This window comes from Dermacentor variabilis, chromosome 1 (genome assembly GCF_050947875.1).
Source record: "Dermacentor variabilis isolate Ectoservices chromosome 1, ASM5094787v1, whole genome shotgun sequence".
In the NCBI taxonomy this organism is placed as follows: Eukaryota; Metazoa; Arthropoda; class Arachnida; order Ixodida; family Ixodidae; genus Dermacentor; species Dermacentor variabilis.
Window position 1 is genome coordinate 25378310 of NC_134568.1, and position 20145 is coordinate 25398454.

General features: G+C 52.0%; 1 protein-coding gene across 3 annotated transcripts in view; it reads right to left on the reverse strand.

The window, feature by feature from the left end:
- The window catches only part of Cip4 (formin-binding protein 1-like Cip4), a 229337-nt gene that overhangs the window by 114024 nt on the left and 95168 nt on the right, over positions 1-20145 (reverse strand). The window contains exon 1 of one of the 3 annotated variants that reach the window (XM_075685677.1): positions 6140-7134. The exons of 1 other annotated variant lie outside the window; for it this stretch is intronic. In XM_075685677.1, the coding sequence (XP_075541792.1) occupies positions 6140-6373 (234 nt within the window). In that variant the 5' untranslated portion in view covers positions 6374-7134. Of the gene's footprint in view, positions 1-6139; positions 7135-20145 lie in introns of those variants that run through there. One more of the 3 variants, XM_075685668.1, reaches the window with a different exon arrangement.

A 20145-nucleotide genomic window follows, 5' to 3' on the forward strand; every position in this document is an offset into this window, starting at 1 on the left:
GTTGATGTATAGGCTTCGGAGCTGCTGCCTGTTGCATATCCCCTGCCTTAGGCGGCACAAAAGTGGCGTTCAAATAATAAGCGGCCACATCAAAGCGAATCATAATTGTGAATTGAGAAGTCTGAAGAATCAAACGCTGCTTACAACACTGAGCTGTTACCAGTTCACGAGATTCAGTGCCAAAAAAATCCAGAGGGATTTTTTTTTTTTCCCCTGTGAGTAATGAACAGATACTTGACCAACACACAACGACCGGCCCGACTTATGATCTTGTTGCACTGTATTTTTTGTCTTTTGTCATTCACGTACACGTAATACAGAGTTTTCACTTCATTTAAGAAATTCGGATCGGAAAATGAAATACTTTAAACGGAGCAATACGAGTATCGGCCAGAAATCACTGTTCACAAATTGTCAGGTGCGCCGCGGACCATGCGCGTATAAAAAGCTGAGACGTCCGTTACTATTAGTGCATGAAGGAAACAACGGGCAAACGTGAGGTCAGCACAGGACAAGCGGCCAGACTCGAACGAAATACGCCACACAGCTCACAAGAAAATTACGACGTTATATTACCAAGATACAGCCGAGTTCATTCTAATCTGATCTTGCCGCTTCTGTATACAGTGCGTTGTCGTGGCATAAACTTCGATCAAGTCACGCGCACGTTCTGTGTTTTGCCCGATGTCTCCTTCGGCATATTTGTAGCAACTATAGTTCAACCGGAATCAGGTTATAGCACCTACGCAGAAGGGCCAGCCGACAAGGACACCGTTGTTGGACGGCTGAAGGCAGTTCAGCTGCAGCATAGCGATAATCGCAAGAATTCATTGCATTTTTACGGAAACAGAAAAGACGTGCCAGGGACAAGCTTTGTCGACCCCTAATATATCGGTGACGTAATTTACATAGTGTATTCCACAAAACACAGAATAACTAAGTGATTAAATAAATAAATAAATTCCTTTCACCACTACGCACCAGTCGTAAGATCGGAAGAGTAAGATCAGGCTTCTGCTCTGAAAGACGTGAACTTTATGAAGATAGAGGAACTCGCGGCTTACCCCTCGCAGACGCTCGGTGGTGATACGGGCTGAGAACCAAGTCGAGGCCGCGTTCGACTTGCGACCGCTTTGCGATCGGGGCGGTATGCAAAACCGCTTGTGTACGATTTAAAAAAATCGTAAACGTGGTTGTAATTAAACCACACCCCCCAACTACATCTTACAGAATATAGGCACCTCGCCGGAAAAAGCCACAGGGGGTGGCATCTTAATATCATCATCATCATCAGCCTGGTTACGCCCACTGCAGGGCAAAGGCCTCTCCCATACTTCAACAACCCCGGTCATGTACTAATTGTGGCCATGCCGTCCCTGCAAACTTCTTAATCTCATCCGCCCACCTAACTTTCTGCCGCCCCCTGCTACGCTTCCCTTCCCTTGGGATCCAGTCCGTAACCCTTAATGACCATCGGTTATCTTCCCTCCTCATTACATGTCCTGCCCATGCCCATTTCTTTTTCTTGATTTCAACTAAGATGTCATTAACTCGCGTTTGTTCCCTCACCCAATCTGCTCTTTTCTTATCCCTTAACGTTACACCTATCATTCTTCTTTCCATAGCTCGTTGTGTCGTCCTCAATTTGAGTAGAACCCTTTTAGTAAGCCTCCAGGTTTCTGCCCCGTAGGTGAGTACTGGTAAGACACAGCTATTATATACTTTTCTCTTGAGGGATAATGGCAACCTGCTGTTCATGATTTGGGAATGCCTGCCAAACGCACCCCAGCCCATTCTTATTCTTCTGATTATTTCCGTCTCATGATCCGGATCCGCCGTCGCTACCTGCCCTAAGTAGACGTATTCTCTTACGACTTCCAGTGCCTCGCTGCCTATTGTAAATTGCTGTTCTCTCCCGAGACTGTTAAGCATTACTTTAGTTTTCTGCAGATTAATTTTTAGACCCACTCTTCTGCTTTGCCTCTCCAGGTCAGTGAGCATGCATTGCAATTGGTCCCCTGAGTTACTAAGCAAGGCAATATCATCAGCGAATCGCAAGTTACTAAGGTATTCTCCATTAACTTTTATCCCCAATTCTTCCCAATCCAGGTCTCTGAATACCTCCTGTAAACACGCTGTGAATAGCATTGGAGATATCGTATCTCCCTGCCTGACACCTTTCATTATTGGGATTTTGTTGCTTGCTTTATGGAGGACTACGGTGGCTGTGGAGCCGCTATAGATATCTTCCAGTATTTTTACATATCGCTCATCTACACCCTGATTCCGTAATGCCTCCATGACTGCTGAGGTTTCGACTGAATCAAACGCTTTCTCGTAATCAATGAAAGCTATATATAAGGGATGGTTATATTCTGCACATTTCTCTATAACTTGATTGATAGTGTGAATATGGTCTACTGTTGAGTAGCCTTTACGGAATCCTGCCTGGTCCTTTGGTTGACAGAAGTCTAAGGTGTTCCTGATTCTATTTGCAATTACCTTAGTAAATACTTTGTAGGCAACGGACAGTAAGCTGATCGGTCTATAATTTTTCAAGTCTTTGGCGTCCCCTTTCTTATGGATTAGGATTATGCTAGCGTTCTTCCAAGATTCCGGTACGCTCGAGATCATGAGGCATTGCGTATACAGGGTGGCCAGTTTCTCTAGAACAATCTGTCCACCATCCTTCAACAAATCTGCTGTTACCTGATCCTCCCCAGCTGCCTTCCCCCTTTGCATATCTCCTAAGGCTTTCTTTACTTCTTCCGGCGTTACCTTCGGGATTTCGAATTCCTCTAGACTATTTTCTCTTCCATTATCGTCGTGGATGCATTTTAATATATGTACTTTTTTATTGCTAATAAACACCTTTCTAGTAGTATCAGCAGCGCAAATAACGGACACGGACCCAAAAAAAAAAAAAAAAAGGAAAGGCCCCGGCTTTTATCGCAACAGCCAAAAGTAACGCTGGCTTAGCAAAAAGAATAAGCAGCGATGTAGCGAGACCTTGTTCATCCCGCGGCGCCACAGAAGAACTGCTACGCGACTGCAGAGCGGCCTTTTAGCATACGCCCGTCTGTGGGTCCCTCTGCCGCGGTAGACCAAACTGCTGCGGAAGGCTAGGCGACCACAGCGCAACATCGATTAGTCCCCCCCCCCCCCCCTATGCACGCGCGGTGACGGCAACTGGGCGTTAGCGCGCACACTCGAAGAAAAGCCATTGTGTCCGATACGCATCGAGAGAGGAACTGCGAATCATTACGGGACTGGCTGTGCGCATCTCGATGGGTACACGGCGCATGCGACTCCCCATTGTGCGGATGATAGAAAAAAAAAACACCGCGCGAGAGCGGGAACGTCCACAACAAAGGCACAGCCGTTTTCTTTTCCTCGTCGATGGCTGGCCTTGAGCTAAAAGCGTGATCACCGTGCAGGCCCGCAACTAACGCGCGCATGGAAGACCTACGCTCACTGTAAACATTCGAAATATTGTTAACGTGACTGGGGAGGGTTAGAAATGTCCTTCCGAACGTCGAGAACTTAGCGCCTCCCCCGCTTCTCTCCATACATTGTACATCAACTGCTTTAGGAGCGAAACTAACTGAAATTCAATTGCCTTGCAGTAAACAGCAAACTGCACCGATTGGTTGCTGCATAAGTACGATCACCGTCAAACCAACTTGATTACAAACAGTTTTCTTAACGTGCCAGGTACACTGGTTGACAGCGGTGGCCACGAGGTCTCCAAACTACAGAAGACATAGCGACACTTTCAGCCATGGAAAGTAGTAGGCCTTTGACCAAGAAAGATCACTGGAAAAAAACTCATTCGAAACATACGATCAAAAGCCTATCGGCGTCGAAGAGGGATCCATATCACTGCCTCATCGCCCAAGGAATGGCGCACATCAGATTATTAGGCGCAGGTACGGGGAAACCTCGGCCACAGCATATACATACTGTCACTAAATTATATACAAGAACATGTCCACGTATCAAGACCCGATCAAAAGCGGTCTCCGACGACCGCATTCGGACGTGTGACCTCTGGATCAGCGAGACAGCAAAACACGTACGGGGCCAAACGAGGTGCATTCGCCTTCCTCGAAACGGCAGCAGCACGGCCTACAGCAGCCAGATCCTATTCCGTCGAACAGGAAAGGTAGAAGTGCCCATAACTGCTGAGTTCTGCGGCCTATCGCAACGAATTTCGCGCTACGAGTTAACTTTGCTGACCCCGAATATGGTGACCGGCCGCGATGACCCCAGCTGATGTGGTGTTCAGCCGGGCTCGGAGGTTCGATTCCCGTCGGCGAGGCACAAAAACAACACACGCATACGCAAATTCTCGGTAGACACATTAGGGAACCCGAGGTGCTACGAATTAGGCCCAGAACCCTACAACGACTGTGTTGTTCGTAGCGAGGGTATTAATTTTCGGACGTTAATAAACCCCGTCATAACGACCGTGAACAAGAAACAAGACGAAAAAGCCCAAAGGTGGGCTATTCATTCACCTGCGCGCGCGCGCGTGCACACACACACACACACACACACACACACACACACACACACACACACACACACACACACACACACACACACACACACACACACACACACACACCTCTGACGACTGATAAGCAATTCCGCCCCAAATGCCAAATGCGCACATTTAATTTTCTAGGAGGGGCTCTAACTAAAACGGAAAATACGTCCGTGAAAAAATATATCGGGTATTACGGCTCAAAGCTGCACGAGTGGGCAATGAGGCATGCGCCGTTTGGGGTTAATTCTGACCACGTGGGATTCGCTAATGCGCGCCTCAATGCAACTGAGGGGGAAAAAAAATTTCTTTCCCTTTAGCACAGCCAACGGAATCTGGCCGCCGAAGTCTGGAATCAAACTTGCGACCTCGTGTTCAGCGGCGAACCGCCACATCCACTGCGCGTCGGTTACGTTATAATCAATGAAGTCCGCGTATATTTTATAATAACCTGCGATCGCAGTCACAGGCGTTAAATAAAGCTGAATTCTGGTGTTTTACGTGCCAAAACCACGATGTGATTATGAGGCACGGCGTAATGGGGCAGGACTCCGGGTTAATTATGATTACCAGGGGACATTTAACGTGCCCGCAATGCACTGGACGCCGGGCGTTTCTTGCATTTCGCCCCCATCCAAATGCGGCCGCCGCCGCGATTTCGTACCGCGACCTCGTGCTTAGCAGCGCAACAAAACCGCTAAGCCAGCGCAGCGGGTGTAATTAAGACTGCATAGGCTATAAAAAAAAAAGCAGATTTAGTTTGCGCAATAGCCCCAATAGCGGTTAACCTTTAGACGATGACCACCTTCAACGAACTATTTTTTACTTAACATTTTTCGGGCGACAGGGACAATTTGCTGCCAACATAATCAGCCATCCGTTTCTTCGCTCGCAGCGGGGGGAAGCAGCACAGATGCAGACACACTAAACAGCAAGAAACGCGGGCAGACGTAACGTAGAAGCGCAACGTTTCCTTCCTTTTGCACCGCCGAAACGGGGGCAGAGAAGACGGGGCGTGGCGCGCGACTGGTGCGGCACAAAATGCAGCAGAAGGGGTGAGACACGGTAGCACTTGGAAGCGCCACGCACCGTGACGCTCTGGCGCATTCGAGTGAAAATATATAACAGATAAGGTGCAGCAACTGGAGTAGAGCGACAGCCGTCTGGACCGGCATGCAGGCGCGCGCGTTGGCATCGCGCGCGTGCATCAGTCGTACGACCGCGCATACACGCCCTTCCGAGAGCACCGGTGGCTCAGGGTTTTTTTTTTTTTTTTTTTTAACGAGGATCGGAAGAAAAAAAAATACTCGGACTATGCGGTAACTCTCAAATACCGGACAAAAACCACACAACTCGTGGCATTGGGACACGATGACGCTCGGAAAGCATCACCCGTCCCAGGGCACGACCTATTTACGTATATATACTTAACTGCAATACATCAAAACGAAGACGCCCTTTGACGCAACGACAGTGTACGGGCAACTCGGTTGCTCCGGTCACTATTAACCGGACTCGATTTGGAGCCGCTTCGCGATCCCTTTCGGAGTGATTGAGCGGGAAAAGAGAAAAAGAGGCGCAGCCACGTACTCGGCAGCGGAGGTGGTGGTGGTGGTGGTGGCTGTTGCCGTTGGCGGTCCCCCAAGGGCGTCGATAGATGCGGACGTCCTCATCGTGCTGCTGCTGATGGTGCTGCTCGGCCCAGTAGCGGGGCGACGCCGAAGGGATGCGCGGTCGGCGCCGCAGCGTGCCCACGTAGCTGAGCACGAGGCGGCACTTGGCCCGGGCCGGCTCGGCGGCGCCCGCGCTCCACGAGGAACACATGGGGCACCGCTCGCGGCTCAGTCCACGTAGGGGACCCCGGCGAGAACGGAGCGTGTAGAAGGAGGCGGCCGGGGCGGCAGCAGACGGAGCCACTATGGAACGGGGAGCGCGCGCGTAAGAAAACACGGCAGCTGCTGCTTGGGAGCCCCACCAGCTCTCCCCTCAAGAGTGCTGCGTGCACGGCACGACCGAGTACAATGTCCACGGTGAGCGAGCGCTGCTAGAGTTCCAGGACGAGCGCGCAGAATCCGTTCGCAGGAGGCACTCTGACAACGTTTCCGTCGTGGCTGCACCGTCGTTCGCTCTCTTCGCGCATCCGAAACACCGCGGAATAATACGTCGCGACTGTCGGAATGCCGAATCCAACGCTTTCGGGCTGTCGCGGGGTCTTGCAAGTGTACTTCCTGTTCAAACGATGACGATGCACCAACGTCACCGACAAAAGGCGGTCACTCGCAATGTTCGCACAATTTCAAATCGAAGCTGCCGAATTCTTCACCGCAACACACCAGCCAGGCGCCGATGCTTCCAAACGCGTGTCGAACGCTACTACAGCGGCTGCCGATTCATGCGACCACGGCCGGTAACCAGAGCAGGCGGCAGCACTGCGCTGTCTCAAGAACGACACGCGCCCATACACAGCTCGGCTGGCGGCAGTGATGGGCACCAAGACAGCGAGGGGGGCTGGGTCACGTGGGGGTGGGTTGAGGACCGCAGTCCACGATGCCGTTGAGGCCTGCCAGGCACTCCGGAATCGCGTGCCACTCGAGATCTTGCGACGCACGGGTGGAGGGGACCAGCGGGGAGAGAGAAACGGGTGCGCGGGATAACGGAGGTTATAGACGATGTAGATCGGAAACGACCACGTTCTCTTCCTCTTCTTAGTTACGCCACCCTCCGGCACAGTTCTGGAACAAAGCAGGCAGCTACGGCGATGCAGGCGCGTTGAGGACCAGGGTCCACGGATTCAAGCAAGCTTCCTTAGCAGGGCGAGGACGCCGAACTCGAAGGGCGATGCAGAAGAGGCCCGATTGTATGTATGCGCACCACAACGGGCCTGGAGCCTAGATGCCCAGGCTCCCCCCGCTGCTCCCTCTCAAACAACTCGGGGAAAGGAAAAAAAGCCGCTCGCCCAAATATAGCACAGCGGCGAGCGCGGGAAGTAAAGCAGACAACTTGCAGATGCGAGATGCGCTGGGTAGCTACGCAAGTCACCACTTATCCTCCTGGCCGACGCACAGGCCTACTGTATCCCTGCATGCAGCCGCCGGCGATTGTGCGTGGAACGGACGACGGCACACACGGTGGGCGCACGAAAACAAGGGGGGGGGGGGCACCAATCGATGACGTTTCGTTGCCAGTCGCGAAACCAAACGTGGTGCCCACAGCACAGCGTTGTACTATCGGTAGACGGGCCGCCGGAATGTCCTTTCACACCGAGAGAGTACGTGAAGATCACGGATATCAACAGCGCGTCGATCCGTCACTTCTCTTCGGCCGCACGGTGGTTGACTACCACACAAAAGAAAAGTCCGCAGTCCATGCCGCGTTCAACGCACTCACGACTGAATAGCCAAACTAGAAATCTGCCTCGATGATCGCCCTCGACAGAGACGGACCGGAGGAAAAAAGAAGAAACGACACGCGCACGGCACACACACAACAGGCACACCAACGCGCGCCGCGGCGTCTACGCGATGGTCTGAAGATGGTCGCGCGCTGGCAGCAAGCGGGCCACGCTCGCGTACGCTAAGGACGCTGTTGTTGTGGCGGCCAAAGACGAGGAGGAAGCAGCCCAGGGGAGGAGGAAGCGACGCCGGAGACGAGAGCCGGCTACGGGAGACAGAGGGAGGAACAGAGAGCGAGAAGGAAAGCCTCGAGGAGGGAGGCCCGGGAGGAGACCGGCCGGACAACTCCGGCCGTTCACGGATGGGCGGCCCAACGAAACGCGTGCGTGCCGGCCGAGACTGCCTCGCTTCCCCTGGTGCCGCGCGTGACGTTGGCGGGATGAGGTTTGGAGAAGACGGGCACAGCCGATGCGGGGCTACTCTGAGAGACCAGGGCGCGAGATGACTCGCCAGACGCGACGCAACGGGGAGTCGCACAGAGCGGCGTCTCTCTCTCTCCAAGGAGATGGAGATCACCTGTGATGCGTCCGCAAAAACGTTCTTGCGAGAGACCTAGTTGGCCTCCGAATGTCGCGTTCGGGACCTTCGAGAGTCACCCTCTCGGGTCTCAGCTTCCACAGGCCAACTGCAGGGGGGGCATGGTTCGCTGCCGCCGCGCACCACCGTGCGTGTCACCACTCCCTCCCCTTTTCTCCACCTCTCGCCACCCAGCAAACGCAAGGAACGGCGGCCACGGTGCCGGAGCACGCTTCGCAGCTGCCGTGGTACACGCCCCCACCGCCATCCCTCGGCGCGGCACGGCAAAAGCGGGTCGTCAGACTCCACGCTCCGTGAGCCTAAACTGCTTCGTCAGGCCGGCTAACCCCGAGCAGGGGTGGAGGCCAACGCTTCGCTGTTCGATGCACGCGTACAACGCCCCTCATGCACCACGCAACAAGCCGTCCACATAAGACGACGAGCACGGTCATCGGCGCTACGTGCCTGCTTCTTCGCAAGCCCACAAGGGCGAGAGAAAGCGAATAGGGGGCGCGCGAACCAAACGGGCCGAGGAAGGGCCGAACGAACACGACGTCGAGTGAAACTCGGGGTATAAAAACTAACCGCCGCTATCGGACTTGGCCTAGTTCGAGGCCTCCCACTGTGCGCGGCTCATTTGCATCGGCGTTCGCGCGCGATTGCGGTGGCTCGCGCCAGAAAAGTGAGCCCTCTCTGATGGGCGCTGAGCGATGCAAAGTGGTCAGCAGATACGGCGACCATTCACCCCGAGTTTAAGTGCTCAAGTCCTAATGGGGACGGACCACATACACTGCACAGCTCACGCTGCGGTGCCGAACTTGGCACCCAGCCTCTCTGCGGCGCTTCCTCGAACTCGCCAACCCTACCACCCTCCCCAAACCCTTCTTTTCTTTTACTTTCTCGTAACACTTTCTCCCCTTTTCCGCACAACACCAAAGTTCCCGTATTTTGCTAAACAAAAACTTTAAGTTTCAGCAGCACGGACAACGTACATCCTGCGCTCACGATAGCCCGCGTGAAAAGGCTGTACGGAGCCTATGCAAACGGAACGTCAAAATCACATGACACTCGGCGCACTACGTTCACCAGAAACGTTAAGCGGACTTTCCAGCATAACGCCGCCGTGCGAAACATGGTATCAACTTTCATCCAGTAAATCAAATAGCAGACAGCGACTTCACATTTCAAAGTAAGCAAACACTAATTTAGACTCTCGCTTAAGCGAAAAGAAACACAATGTGCACTAGAAACTGACAGCTCGCCAACATCGGATCGCCATGGCAAGGGCAATTAGGCATCGTGGTAAAGCGAACCTCCTAGGCACGTAAGGTCAAGTATAGTATTCCCAAATTCTACAGCAAGACCGCAGCTACAAATGCTTGCCAGAGTTCGTAAAGAAAGCGGAAAGGTAAAGAAAAAAAGAACGGAATCTTGAAGAGCAGCAGCAAACTGGGGCGTCGCAGGTTTATGATAATGGCCGTACCTGAGCGACATTCGGCTAACAATCTCGACTGGCTAACGTAATAGTTCAGATCGCCGAATTCGTTGTAAGGCGGTAAAAACTGGCAACGCCGCATTTGCTGATTTAACCCCTCACCCACTAAATCGATATATTTAGGAAGGACAAGAACCGAAACCAGTTGGCAACTGTTACTTTATTATTCGCTTAACTAATTTAATTAACTAAACAGGACAATAGAAAAGGGGCAGCCACACATACAAGCCACAAACACCTGCTGTTCTGTGGATTCCCCTTTTTTTCCTGCGTTCAGCCTAGTTTATTTTGCACAGCTAATGTAGGTAGTGCAAAAGAAAAGAAGACAAAATTACGCGATTGAACGAATCCATCATTCCAAAGTTATAAGGAAGCGGCAGAACGGCGGCATCAGTAAGAGGCGGCAATCAACGCTGCATGCCGTCACTTTCGGTGTACCGACAACCGTCCCCTAGGAGCGCGACATGCGCGCACGAGCTTGTGGGGACCACCCAAATTACACAACTCGACCTATGCTGCCGCATTTATTGTCTCCTTTTTTTTTTTAGAGAGAGAAAGAGAAACAACATTATTGCTTGTACGCTAATTTAGAAAATAAAAGTTGAGAAAGAGCGAAGAATCGGAGAGCATCCAGGAACCAGGGGTACTCGCCCTATGGAAGAAATGAAGGACTAAGGGGGAGCATGGAGCATTACGTAACAAAATTGAAGCCAAGTAAAGTCGGTCCAACATGTTATCGCGTCGCTGTTTCGTAGCGCAGCGTTTTATCTCGGCATGATAAGTGACACGTAAGTCCAGTCGGTTACAGATCCTCTGCGCATGCGCCACTTCTTCGCGCACCAGCGATTGGCACGCCGAGAGATCAACGTTGTAGCGTACCGCGCTTGAGCGTAGAACCTTATTCTTGATGCAGTGAAAAATTAAGCTTTCGGAACGCCGCCCCATCGCCATCGCATCACGAACTTTGACGCTGTGGCGCCATCTGCTAGACGAAAAATAACACTTTCCCGGCTCGGTGCTGCCTCTCCCTAGCAACGCCAAAACCAAACGACTATAACGACCAAACATCGCTATAGCACTTCGTCTTCAGCGCGAGATGGGGACAAAGGGTTGCTTGATTACATCAATTATTTCTTGCCGTCAAGAAACATCAAGAGAAAGCGGCAAGTGTGAATTCGGATCGTGACGGGCGGTCCAAACTCTTCCGGGCGCTGCCATGTTGTTGCGTAGTCACGGTAACCTGCGCGACAGTCAGCGGTATAAGACGTGCATGCGCAGTGTGCCTAATGCGTCACGTATCGCAGTAACGTGTCACACATAGCTAAAGTTATCTCGTGTATTCTTCCACCCCCGCGCCACAGCCGCGCTTTGCGCACGCTCTTCCGAAAACACAACGGGTGCGACAGCACGTGAGGCTGCCGCACTTGCACGTTGCAACGAAGACGATAAGTATGTACAGTCGCGGACAGAATAAAATGGACCACGGGATCTCCGAAAACGTTCAATTCCCGAGCAGCCTGTAGCAGTAACCAGTAAAACTGCCCACGACAACGTTGTTAGCATATTCTAGTGGAGGTCCAAAATGCAAATACCAGATTTCGTTGTGAGGTTGTTGCGGAGATATTCCGCTTTTTCTTAGATTTCATGGTCCGTAATATTCTGTCCGCGACTGTACGTTGCAATATAAACGACCGAAGTTGCAAAGGTATTTCGGAAGAAAAATGTGCACAGAGCGGGTCGCAAAGCATCCGAACAATTGCGCGTCGATTAAAACCTACCGGGAACTATGCATCGGGTCACGTGCTTGGTCGACTTTTCGAGAGAGAAAGGGCTAAGGGGATGGCTTCACAGAGAGTTTGCTTGCGAAGGCTGGCTTCGTGACGTAATGCTCCCTCATAGCTAGATTACTTCCTCCCTCTACGATCTGTCGATCCGCTGTTTACACTTCCGCCACAGGCATTTTTTTTTCTCTAAACTACGTATCGCAGCGCCGCAAGTCGTGTGTAACATTTACCTTACTTTATGGAAAAGCTACAACTTGGTAAACAATCAAGCGTGAAAACCCTTGCGAAGTATAGCTTTTGCCAACTTGGATCCGCGCATACTAAACGTGTCCCTATAAAATGTACGCCAGCATAGTTTGTTTCCTCGTTAGCTGCGAGTTACCTTGCCCACCAGGAAATCGACGGTATAACCGTCCCCGCATCATCGTAACGTCACGTTCTGTCGCAGGGACGGCCGTCAACGGGTCATTTTTTTACCATCGTTCACAGCATCCTTTTCTGTGACAGTGGGACATGCATGACTTGCGAGCGTATTACTGAACGTATTAAGGCACGTTCACACCGAAGGCGGAGCGGACAAGCGGACAAGCGGATCCGGCCAAGCGGCCGCGGATTTTCCGCTTTGCGGAAAATACGCGGCCGCTTGGCCGGATCGCGCCCGGACCGATTTTTTCCGCGCGGATAAGTTGGCCGCTTTGGCCGCAGCCAATCAGAACCCGACACTGCGGAAGCGCTGGTGAATGAATGTAAACGAATGTCTTTCTCTGGGCTTTTCGCTTCTGTTATTCAAAAGCGTCAAAACGTCAAGTTGGGCCAGTTGGTTGGGATTCATAGTAAGGTTTGTTACAGCGCAACACAAGACAAGGACAAAAGAAGGTATAAAACGACGACACGGCGCCGTGTCGTCGCTTTATACCTTCTTTTGTCCTTGTCTCGTGTTGCGCTGTAACAAATCTTGAAAATCGACTAGACAAGTGACGAGTAAAGTGCCAACGATCTCGTCTTCTTCGTCTGAGCTTATTTTGCAGAAGATAGCGGACGGGAGCGCGCCGACCCACGAAGAAAAATATATCGAAAGTGCGCGCACAAACCCAAAGTGCCGCGAGATGGCGCCACGTCCTTGAAATTGCTAAAGAAATTGTGAGATGCCCCTCCTTCCCGGCGGCGCGGATAGCCAGACAACGCGGCCGGTCTGAACAGGCGCGGGTGCTCGCCGCCTCGCCGCTTTGAAAATCCGCTTGTCCGCTTAGACGCTCCGCTTTCGGTGTGAATGTGCCTTTACTGAAGAGGTCGTTCTCAGTCCTTCTTCAAAGCCCGGTCACTTACAGACCGCTGTTTTTTATTATGGCCAGCACTTGGGGAGGAGGGGCCTGTCTCGCAAAAGCAGGTCTCTATAACTGCGACCACGACGTCCCATCTACCTTCGGCGCGGAACTTCGGCAAAGGAGTAGTGGTTGATTTATTACGCTTTCGAGCGCAGTGCGATAACTTCAACGAAAGGTGCATTCCAAGAGACAACAAGGGCGATAATCCTACACAGTAACACAAAACGGCGAGGATTAATTTCCTTTTAGCATGAGGTGCGCTGCGCAGAGTGAGATAAGAGACCGCGAGAGAGCGAAACTCGACAGCGGAGCTGTTGTTCTTATTATATGTATAATGAGCCGGCGAGGCGCGATTCTGGGCTAATCCTCCCGGTGGTGACTTCGATATGGCGAGATAGAGAAAAGAGCAATCGACGCCTTCGCGAGGAGACGCAGAAGAGGCTGCTCCTTTCTGCGTCCCTCCCGCCTCGCACGGCACGGACACCGATAAACCCAGCGACAGAATATTCACCGCGCCGCCTACGCGAAGCAGCCAGCCACCGGTGAAGGGCGAATGGGAACGACACGACTCCCATATAGTGCGCTGCCTTGACTGAAAAGTCGTTTGTGGACGGCATTCTCTTAAAGCCTCACCGCGCAGAAAACTTGAACCACAAAAGCGCCTGCGTGATATCGAGAGATCGCGCGAACGGAGAGACCGGAAGCGGGAGCCGTGTACAACACGAGCGGACGACTACTATATACACATGCCAGAGACGTGGGCACCACAACAGTTCGTTTCCCTTGAATGACCAAACGATATGGCCGCGAGAACTCCAGTTCCCGACGCAGACGAAAACCGGCGCGTGAAGAGAGCAGCTATACCTGTGGTCTAGCGCGCTCAAATGCACCACAAATACAGCGCTTGATGAAAGAAAGCGCTCCGGCGTTGTCCGTGGCTTTAAAACGTTGGAAGCATTTACACAGAAGCGACCTTGTGTGATTCTTTCAACTAATATTTCTTGCGTAAATGTACTCGAAGCATACATGCATACACGCTCAGGATACGTTAGACGTATACGATGTACTTGCTCAACGTTACATTAGATAAGGCAGCACAGTGGAATTCCGGCCGCACACGGTTACGCGGCACTGGTGGGGCGCTAATGCGCGTACGCACGACGGGATCCGAATCGCTTGCGCACGCACAGCTGTGTAGCACCCTCGCCGCACACTATACTCAGATCAACATCTAAAGAGAACCATTCAAGCAAAAGACGAAAAAAACCAAAGAAAAAGAAAAGCACTGAGGTGCTTCGTGGTTCCTGCGCGACTAGTACTCGTCGTAAACGAGAAGAAAGGGGGTTAAAGAAGTACTGACACAAAAAAAAAAAAATCCACGTGGTTTCTTTCTGCTTTAATAAGTAGTTAATGACCCAGTAATCACGGCACGAAACCTCATTTACTTCAGAGCGCGACAGGTAATTATTTGCAGTCTTTTTTGTAGCGACCAGTCAAAGTTTCGATTCCAGAGAGCAACGAGACGGGACAAACGGGAATGTAAACAAAGTGGTCACGTGTTCGCAAAAAACCATGACGTATGCTCTGACGCGATGCCAGCGTGCGCGACCAACTTGCTCGTGCGACTGCCGCATCAGTCGGACGACCGCAGCCAATGACAGCGCCGGTAGCGTGAACGTCACGGCCACGTGGTAGACCCGGCGGGGCCGACGAGCGTGCGCCTCGCCGCTCCGATCATGTCTGGGGTTTTTTTTTTGTTTGTTTGTTTTTTTTTCTCTCCCTGGTCGAAACGCGGGCCTCTTTCGCCGCTGACGGCGGTATATAAATGGGCTACAAGTTGTTTCTGACACGAAATAACTTTTAGAATAAAGTAACCTCGAAAGAGTGCGAGTTATAAAACGTTGTGCGAAATAGTAAATCGTTGGCGTGATTCCTACTCGGACGCGGTAAGCGCAGAAGCGCCAGCAATCGTCTGTATACGAAGCGGCTCGCCTGACTGGCCTGTTTACTCATCGCTACTAACGGAACCGGGAAAACTAACCGTATTTTCACTTAAGAGAAACATAAATGTTCAGGCATTGATTGTGCTGACGAATTTAGGCGCTTTATTACGAGCTGCGGACGCATCGCAAGGATCCTCGGCCCCGGATAGACGGCCGGCGAGCTAGGCCTAAATCGTCTCCCAGCGATCGCAAGCTCACTTGGCATGCTCGTTCGCTTCTGTCGGCGCCAATGAAATCAAATGTGTTGATTTAAGCGTGACATTACTGTGTACACGTTGTGCCGACTAACATAGGCGCTTCGTTATACGAGCTGCAAGCGATCGTGTCACAAGCGCAACCGGTGTCGGATTCGATGGCCCAGCAAGCTATGCCTCCCGGCTCTTGGCCATCGGCGGCTGTCAACGCATCCGATACTGCTAACGCGGCCTTGCGGAAACACGTCTACAGTGCTCGCATAGACGTGTTTATATTGTCATCGTTTGTTTCAAACAAGATAGCTGTGCAAATACGGTTGCTTTCACTTTCTGTTCGAAGTTACGCAGCATTCTGAACTTCCACGCCAGTTCTGGGCCGTCGCTCGCTCATTCGTACCATGTGTCCCGAATCGCCGCATGCGGCAAGTCGCACACGACGCGCCGTACTACAGATCGCACGGAAAATCGCGCCATGTGTCTCGCGCTTTAGACGTGGCCAGCCACTTAGCGACTTAGATATTGCGAGAGGCGATGGCGAGGACGAACGTCAACAAAACCCTCGCATCGGCTACAATCAATGGTAAGACAACAAATCGGCGTTGAACGTTGTGGCAGCGCAGTCAAGCTGATAGTGTGGGAAATATCCCGATGGACACGCCAAAAACTGCAGTTGCAGCGACACGGAGAGCGTCCCACTACAAGTACAACAGCTAGAACAAGCAACAACAGAGAAGAGCACATGTAAGCCGCATGGCAGCCAACGAAAATTCGTGACGTAGCCACATGACGTAGCGTTTTCTAGGCTATTTAGAATCCCGGTTGATGTCAATGTCACGAGGTGCTCTGTTTTGCGGTTGGCTGCGCGCACGTACTTTAAAGTTGATTTTTAACCCGCCGTGGTTGCTCAGTGGCTATGGTGTTGGGCTGCTGAGCACGAGGTCGCGGGATCGAATCCCGGCCACGGCGGCCGCATTTCGATGGGGGCGAAATGCGAAAACACCCGTGTGCTTAGATTTAGGTGCACGTTAAAGAACCCCAGGTGGTCAAAATTTCCGGAGTCCTCCACTACGGCGTGCCTCATAATCAGAAAGTGGTTTTGGCACGTAAAACCCCAAATATTATTAAAGTTGATTTTAAATATGTTCCAAGCAATATTCGCCGCTGATATTTTATAGACGATGTGTGTATGACCAACCAAATCGATCTCAAGTTATCTCGACTTCAAATTTTTGTGCCAGTGCTCCTTTAACCGAGGGGCCCAAAGGTTACGAAAGCTGTGGGATCGTTCCCTACCTGCGACAAGTTGTTCTTTTTCATCCCCTTTCATTTTCATTAATTTATCGTTTCTTTAGTTCATTTATTAAGCACAAGTAATTTCCCCTATGTTGTCCTTGGTGTCAGAGTTTGTTGGCTTCTTACGATAGTACACGTCGTGTATTTCTCATATGCACACGTGCGACATTACCACATATCGCCCTGACCGGACCGCAGCAAAAAGCCCAACAGGTGATCAAGAGGCCAATATAGTTGGCCGGGAGACATGTGTACGCGTGTGTGTTCCGCACGAGCGCGCAGGCGCGACGAGAACGACCGTCCTGGCACGAGATGGCTCCCGAAACAAGCATTTTCTTTCTCAGCTTGCAAACACCATGTACATGTGCACACGAACGCTTGGCCGGCCGGACCAGGCAGTGCACACAAGCACTCGCGCGGGCGGAAGCGCCACGAAGAGCGCTCGAGAGGGGACCGGCGTGTGTTTGGAGCGTGCGGTGCCAGAAGAGCGCAGAGAGAGAGAGAAGAGCGCCACAGGCGCAGCGCGCGTGCACGCGTGCCTCCAATTAGGAGGCCCGTAACGAATCTCAGAAGGAGCAGCCGAGGTGGCTGACCGAATCGGCGAAGGAAGAGCAGGCAGGCTGCGGGGTGAACGAGGGCAGCCACCGGAGGGGGGCACTCGGAAACGATCAACGACGACTGGGCGAGGGACACGAAGCAGAAACACACGCGGGAACCCGCGAGGTTTGTGTACATACATCCGCCCGCGAGCCGGCCGCGGGGCCACCGTGGCGCCGACGCTCAAAGGGCGAGACCCCTCCGCTCCTTCTTCCGAACTGCGCGCACATGCCGCAGCACAGGCTCGCAAAGAACAGATGCGCAGCCCCGGAGGCAGAATACCGGAGGTTGTGTGTACGCGTTCAATAACGCTAGTCTACATCGCCGAACGCAGGGTTCGCCTTCGGCGGGACCATTAGTGAAGAGCAATAGATGCGACAGCCGTTACGCGGTCCAGACAGCTGAAAGGCACAAGGAAATGACTCGGCACAGCTGCGTATGAGGCGCGATCACGCGCTGCCATTGTCGCGATGGCACACAGACCGAACGATGAGCGAGCAAGCGGTCATTTTCGTTGCATGCCTCGATTCTGTCGGACTGCTTTAACAACCGATGTGAACATGACTGATGTGATCGCGAATCCATCCAAGGCACGCCTGCGAGCGGGGAATTCATTTGCAGAGGAAGACTGCTGGCGTTGCATAGAGCCGCAGGTACCATAATAAAACAAAGTACAAGCGACCGCAGCTACACGCAACTGTAGTGCGTCTGCGAAGCGTTTGCTTTGTGCCCGACAGGGCTAGAGTGCGCGCTCGCGCTCATAGGCTACGGTCTGGCCGTGCTACATGGTGCGCGGACCGGCTTTGTCCTGCGCCAGCTTGAACTGACGGATAGTAGCCACATCCAACTTGGGCATTCTGAAGCAATAGCTCAATACGAAGCGAAGTTTGCCAAGGCGTAGGAGAGAGGCAGGCCAGTAGGGAGCGTGCGCTGGCAAGCGTGCGGCATGTGGTTTGACCTTAAGCTTCGCGTGGTTCGAGGCTAGCTTAGTGTTCAAAACTAGTCGAAATTGGCGGGAGCGATAAGCAGGCTGGCCAAAGTTTAATTCCTATGCAGGCGGCCGAGAATGAGAATACCATAGGCGGCTTCTTCCGGAACTACGTAATTCTTATCGAAATTCGAAAGCAGCTATTCACTTACTTCGGCCTGTTAAACTGCGTCAAGGATAATAATAATATTTGGGGTTTTACGTGCCAAAACCACTTCCTGATTATGAGGCACGCCGTAGTGGAGGACTCCGGAAATTTCGACCACCTGGGGTTCTTTAACGTGCACCTAAATCTAAGCACACGGGTGTTTTCGCATTTCGCCCCCATCGAAATGCGGCCGCCGTGACCGGGATTCGATCCCGCGACCTCGTGCTCAGCAGCCCAACACCATAGCCACTGAGCAACCACGGCGGGTTGCGTCAAGGAGTACACACTGTAATAGTAGGAAGAAGCGCACTGATTTGAACACCCTTCTTGACTGATGTCAGCTATTGGTCAATAGCAGCCGTGTATGGGAATTTGCTATATTACGAAATAAAGCGTCCAGAAGACTGCGAGGAGCAGGTTTCTGATGAACAGAGCGTTTGAGAAAATGGTGACTTCGCGCTCCGCTTGCGAGCTCCGCGCCCAGCGCACGACTGGAAAATTTGGTTGAAATAAAAGGAAGGAATTGGCATCCACCCGAATTGTGGCACGAAGCTACAGCGGAAACCCATACGGGTTTCTCAGAAAGAAAGCCTCGCAGTTGAAGAAAAATTCGTCCCGGTTCCTCTGTAGTTTCGTGCTACAATTCGGGTGGGTGCCAATTTTTCCCTTTCGTGTTCTTTCCTCCACCTTGCGGGCTTCTGCAGAACTGATTTGCCATATTGGCGGACTGTGTTATTTCACCAATTCCGACGTTGGGGGGGGGGGGGGGGGTGTTCAGGAACCCTTTGAGGAAAAAACAAAGAAAAAAAAACCGAAAGACCATCTAGAACATATCTCTGTGAGCAGACTGTAAATTACGGTCACTTCGGCTGATGGTAATATCACCGTGGAGAGGCGACGAAGTATAGGTAAACTTGCTCACAATATCGCCATACAATCTTGACTGAGCAGTACGCTCATGCAATGACAAGCGCCATCAAGCCTGCACAGTATGTTGCACATTGAGAGGAGCTGTCGTTTTTGTCCGATGCGCTTTACAGAACACGCGTGTCAATTTGGGGCACGCTTTTGTCGAAAAGCAGGAGACAGAGATGACTCCGTTCTCCGCATAATGAGTTTTCCGGCCTGCTGCATCAGACTTGCCCGCTTGTTCCGCCGCTCAAGAGCACGGAGAGAGGACAGGCCACGGACAATGGGCGGCTTACGAACGAGCTTTCGCCTCTTTGGATACGGCTCAGCATGCACGGCGTCGTGCAACGACTTTCTTTGTATCTCAGGTTGACGGACGAACCTACAGGCACAAAGCGGGCCTTTTGTGCTTTTAATCACCGTAAAGACGTCGCAAGAGCGAGATGGTAAACGCATATACACTGACGTACGTTCGTCAATCGCATCTCGCCGGTCTTTCAACCTCCTACCAAAACAAACGCATCTGCTACTTCAAGAAAGAAATAAAAAGACAGAAAGAAGGAAGGGATCTCTATCCATGTCGAAAGCCGCTTTACAATGTCCATGCACTGTATCCCAACGAGCAGCGATGGTTTCACCTTCCTCGGCACATGACACCTCTGCGTGCAAGCATGCGACCATTACTGCGGCAGAGAACGCTTCCCGCTAAAATGTCATGTGTTTCGCCAGGGCCCTCTTTCTTGACGAGAACATCTCAAGAGTCGTTCTAGTCACAGAGAGCGCACATCTACACAACAGAATTTACATGTTTTCTTCATTCATGTTATAAGTTTGATGCAATCCAAGTGAAGAACAGTCTTTAGCAATTTTTTCTTCTCAGCGTCGTGGTCGG